Genomic DNA, 5,681 nt, shown 5'->3' with positions numbered 1-5,681 from the left:
ACAAAGATAACTCCAATATATTCAAAATACAGTATTGAAGTGATATATTTTGTTAAGAATAAGACACCATCTTTCCCAGATTAGCACTATGTGAAAAGTGAATGCCCCTCAAACCTAATAAATGGTTGTGCCAGCCATGGCGGGAGTAACTGCAATGTTGGCCCATTAAGGTCATGCAAAGGCATATCAAATTTAAGTCCAGACTTTGTGAAAGCAACTTCAAAACCTCTCCTTTGATTTTTCAAGCCATTCTGTGTTGGACTTGTACTTCAGAGGCTGACCAATGGGTGAAAATTTTTGTTTTATAAAGATTTCAGCTATTGGATTTCAAAAGATGTCTAAATTATGTACCGTAATCTGAAACAGTTCTTGGTAGTTTTCCAAAATTTACGTTCTGATTTCTTCCACAAATTTTTTTATGCTAATATTTGTTTAAAAAAAAACTATGCAGTAAATGACCCAGGGCCAGGAATCAAATCTGGGACAGCAGCCATAAAGACTGATGGCCTCTGTTTATGGTGCACCTGCTCTTCAACTGAGCAATGTGACATCCCCAATGCTAATATTTTAGCATTTTATTGTCACAATATCTCTAAGAATGCCAACAAAACATCTATTCTCAACAATATCCAATGCTCACATTTATTTTCATGAACATAACATTTGCCACAGTTATACATCAAAGATTACACAACGCAATGTCATTTTGGACAAAAAGTACTTTTACATTTTCAATATATATACACACATAGAAATAATCAGTATGAGCATGCAGCACCTTACACCTTTATTGACAAGGATGGCAACAGTTGCAGACTGTGCCTTTTAAATATAACCTTAACGAGCATAGCTGATATAGTTAAACCTTAATCTGTATGTATGTATAAAGTATGTTCCCTAAATCAACAGTTAAAAAAAGGATGCTGAGAATTACATTGGTTGTATACTTTCATCATCAGCTCTTACATTGTGAAGCTGCTCTTAATTATTTATATGTTTCCATAAACATTCTGCTCTGCAGTGTTAATGTAGTCATCATTGTCATCAATGTCCTGTGAACAAAAAGGATCATCAGCATAGATATTAGTTAAAAGAGTGGACTGAATTTGGCTCCATCGAATAATTAAATAAAAAACGAATCATACCTCATTGTAATTGCAGGATTTTGGCTGCCTTTACAGTCCCATCACAGCAGCAGAAATAGCAATTAGAAAAAAATCTGCATACACAATTATTATATAAATTGGGTTTAGTCTAAAGTAAGTACCTCTTTGGAGATGGGAAGCGAGGCTTGCTAGCTTTCTGTCCACCACAGGTGTTTGCATTGTTGGGACTGATGATTAAAATCAAAGATTTTACAATTACGAAAACACCAATAAACCACTTAACCTTTTACAGTTTGTTAAATGTAAAATATTCACCTCTGATCATACGCATCCCTTTGAGGTCTCCTAGTAAAGACAACAGTAACAGTATATGTTTAATAACGCAAATAAAAAAACTACAGTTTGTTTGAAGGACAACCAATTTAATCCAGAGATGAAAAAAAATGGTTTTGGTTTTGAAAGCCACAGCCACAAGAAGTTCCTTATGCCTTACCTAGAAAATCGGCTCCAAATAGACCTCCTGGAAAAAATAAAGAAGAACAGAAACTATGCAAATGTTTTAAGAGGCATTTCATCTAATGTCAAAAAAAGAATTGCTCTTTTAATCTTAAAAAAGAGCTGCCAGTGCAACGATTTGCAATTCTAGTTGCAGCTGCAGAGCGGAAAATATAGACTATAAAATTTAATGCACCATTTAAAGAAGTAAATAAATAAAAACATCTCTTGCCTTTGATCGGAGCGAGTTGGTCCTGAGGCACCAGAACGGAGTCTGAAAATGTCACATACTGAATTACACATGACTCAAGTGTTACTGTGATAAGAATAAGTATTTTCAACCTTCACTGGGAAGAAGATAAATTGCAAAATGTCTTTTTCTCACCTGCGAGACAGTCTAGACATCCTGTTCCACATGCTAAATGTTAGAGAAAGAAAAGTTACTATGAGAATGCATTTAAATATTACTGTCACTGTGAGCAAGCTGTCCTTTTTCTACCTGCCCTCCTGACTTTGAAGCTCTTGAATGTGTTTCCTTGAAAAGACCAATAATTAAAAGATTATACATGTGCAGGAGAATATCTGCAATACAGTGGTTACTACTTATTTTGGGTACACTGTTCATGAAAAATAGTTTGCTACTTTGTTGCTTACTTGTACTTTTTCACCATCAAAACACAGAGGAGTCCAAAGAGGACAGCAGTGGCAGCTACTGCAACAGTGGGAATGATTATGTGGTTGTAGTTTTCCATGCCTGCAAACCGAATGTATACCATTCCTCTGTTATTGCAAACATCAACTAGTACACAAAATAAAATAAAAAATAAAAAAAAGCTGATTTGTCTCACGTTTTACATTAAGTAGTAAAGTTGTAAACGATTTCCTCCCTCCATTAAATGTTGCTGTGCATGTGAGCTCGGTGTCATCATCCTTCTCCTCCGGGATGAAAGCCAGCGTGGACTCTGTTTCCCAGGTTTCTAAATGAATGTGTTTATGAACTTCAATGATTTCATCCTTACTTCCACGACTCCATGTAAATTGAGGCAAACGCGAGGGGCAGGTGTGGCGAACGGAACAGGTGACGGTGTAGGCTTTTCCTGGAATGGCTCTCTTTTGGGTATCCAGTTTGATTTGAGGTGTGTTATCTATAAACAAAAAATGCATGTAGTAGTTATGTGGAAATTGGTTAAACATGCAAATAACATGATATATACATACTTGAAAGAAAACATACAGAGCATTTTGATTTCAGTACATTCCTCAACAAAGGAGAACTTTTCTGTAGTGGGTTGGTTGTCGTCTCTTTTCACATATTCAATGCGGAAACAGAAAGGGCCATTGTCGTGATCTTTAACTTCAATTATTTCTAAGGTGCAGTTGTTTTCACCCAGGTTTCCCAGCAACTTTGTTCGGCCCTTAAAGCTGTCCAAGATCTGTGTGCGATCCTCATGGTAGAAGTTCTCTTTCTGTTTGTCCTTACGATGCCAGATGCCCCTGAGTCTGGAGTTAGGCAAACTCGCAGGATGAGTGAATGTACAAGGCAGCACAACACAGGAGCTGGGTAGAGCCTCAACGTTTTTTGAAACAGTGGCCTTCCACTCTTCTCCAAACACTGAGCTGCAAATGGCTGAAAAGTATATATTACAAGCAAAGCTAAATGTTACTAATGATAAGCAGGGATTAAGAGAACATGAATAAAGTAAATTACTAAATATTTACCAGCCAGAAACAAACACATCGTGATCTTTCTCTTATGGTCCATTCTTCTAAACGTGGTAGAGATATAAACCCCTCTGAGTTGACTTATTAAAACCCTGAAAGAATCTATAAAAGAACAAAAATACAAAATATTATCTCATCTTTCAAGAATCAAGAAAACATGCAAAACATGCTAAATTTAACTCGGGGCAACATGCAGCTCTGACATTTTTCACTTATTCATAAAAGTAAATGTCAGACATTTCATAAAAAAGACCAGTAATTTTAAACTGGAATTTTTTCAAATAAAAGTTTTATCTTGTATATGGTTAAAAACAAACAAGTCAAACTGGTTACACTTAAGCCACACTTCCCTCAAAGCACAGCTTCAGAAAAACACAAGTACAGTCATGATAATTAGAAAGTACACCCCTCATCAGTTTCTAGGTTTTAATGTGTAAATGCTAATTGCCTTTCCAGGATTCTAAAATCACTGAGTTATAAAATGAAGTATAAAAATCACACAGTCAACAAACAGTCCACTAAGAAAAATAGTTAGGTGTATCCCTGAGCCCATAAAATGAGCCCCAGACCGCTTTTTTTTTTCTCTTTGCAATGACTTTATATATAATGTTGAAGCGAGTCAAATATGTTTTCAATTTCCTGTATTTAAACACAAATTTTCAGGTTTAGCATTCTTCACAGATATTTCTTTTCTGCTGAACTTCCTGTTTTTGGATCATTATGATGTTGCACCACAGTCTCCATACAATCTCACCTCCCACATTAGATTTTACAGATTGCTTCTCACACATATATTTCCAAACTTGATACTTTGAAATCATCACAATATTTTTATTTGTTAATGTTTAGTCTAAGTTTTCATTTTTGTGACCCCTTTTCTTTTCCAATGGTTATAATCAGTCTGACAGAGAGAGGTACCCCCAATCCGTGTGGCTTTTAGTATAACAATGGCCACCAGTGGGCTATAGATGGACAAACTTTATCCGTTTATTATTTTACTTAGTACCCCTAGACATAGCCTATTCTAAAATGTCCAAACGCTAACACTCAGTAGTTTATTCACATTGACTAAAATGGAACCTACGGGAAGGTGAGGGTAAGGCTGTAAAGGTTGTGGGAAGAGGCTTTTTTTTTTCCTTTTGATTTTGCAAAATATTAAATATAAGTATTTTTCCAAGGTAGATCTTTGCATAAGTAAATCAGACAGAAGTCAAACTAGGTCTGCAGTTAGAACGGCAGTCGATGTTGCACGTGCAGAGCTTTTTTAAAACATGGTTTATGCAGTCATTCATGCATAGATATATCCAAATATATAATTACATTTTTTGCTTTTGTTGCATTTACTTTTGGGGTTTTACATTTAGTTTTGTCATGTAACCCAGCATTTTTTCTTTTTCCAACAGAATGAAATATGTCCTTCATTTTATTATCAGTTTACCTTTTTAGTGTTACATTATCAAATACTACTGACTGTTCAGGAATGATCAACACTGTCTTTGTTCCCAATTGAAATAAAAATATCCCATCAAGAGCAATTAAAAGCACGGTTATTAAAAATCTGTTAATCACTTTCAATGTATTTATCATTGCTTATATTCATGTTTTTTACTAATCCAACATTAAATTAGAAAAATGTTCATGCACTAAGTGGTGCAACTAGCATTAGAATTTAAAAACTCTTACCTAAAGGGGTTACTGTCTTGTCTGAGCTGTTTGCTGAAAACACTTCAGAAAAATTTTTTGAAGTTTGGCTGCTGACAGATATGTTTACTTTATGTGGCTATTTAAGGATGTGTGTCGAGCGAGACTTAATGATGCAGAGAATAGGGAGTGGTCTCAGCTGAAAACCTCTTCCATATTTCTTAGCAACTTTCTGTTATACTTTGAAAACTACCTTCTCTGACACTAATACAAAGAACTGCATACTTTTTCTGAATCTATTTTAAGTTTTTTGTCTCTTTCCCATGCTGGAACTTCCACTTGCCTTTAACCACCTTTTAACAGACTTACAGAAAAGACTAAAGTTGGATTCCTCCAACATTTAACTAACAGACTAATCAAAAACAAACTTGCCCTGCATTAACTGAAATCCATACAGCTCACATTAAACTTGTCTTTAAAACTAAAAAACTTGTGATTGTAGAAGTGTGTGATAATTAAGACATTTGCCATATAGGAAAACCACCATAGACTAGATCTTTGCATTTGTACTAAGGTACCTCCTCTTGTACAATAAAAGCCATGTTCCTCTTTCTCTTCACTCTATTATGTCTACTGAAATATTTGTCTTTTTAAAAGTTGCCTTATTCTTTAAACTGTAATGTAAGGTCAGTATAGACATACTAGCATCAGTGTAAA

At 35.0% G+C, this 5,681-nt stretch overlaps 1 protein-coding gene across 1 annotated transcript; it reads right to left on the bottom strand.

Moving 5' to 3' along the window:
• Positions 1–628: 628 nt before the first annotated feature.
• LOC124864695 (myelin-associated glycoprotein-like) lies at positions 629–5,095 on the bottom strand. Its single transcript, XM_047359571.1, has 13 exons — positions 5,007–5,095; positions 3,321–3,425; positions 2,836–3,228; positions 2,450–2,746; positions 2,256–2,355; positions 2,101–2,136; positions 1,987–2,019; positions 1,834–1,875; positions 1,600–1,626; positions 1,422–1,451; positions 1,268–1,333; positions 1,146–1,173; positions 629–1,052 (listed from the first exon to the last, which is right to left on the bottom strand). Exons 2-13 carry the CDS (start codon positions 3,361–3,363, stop codon positions 990–992), a joined length of 1,158 nt encoding a protein of 385 aa, XP_047215527.1. The 5' UTR covers positions 3,364–3,425; positions 5,007–5,095; the 3' UTR covers positions 629–989.
• Between the last annotated feature and the right edge of the window lie 586 nt (positions 5,096–5,681).

Source organism: Girardinichthys multiradiatus, chromosome 3, assembly GCF_021462225.1.
Source record: "Girardinichthys multiradiatus isolate DD_20200921_A chromosome 3, DD_fGirMul_XY1, whole genome shotgun sequence".
In the NCBI taxonomy this organism is placed as follows: domain Eukaryota; kingdom Metazoa; phylum Chordata; class Actinopteri; order Cyprinodontiformes; family Goodeidae; genus Girardinichthys; species Girardinichthys multiradiatus.
This window is presented reverse-complemented; position numbering and strand designations above follow the sequence as displayed.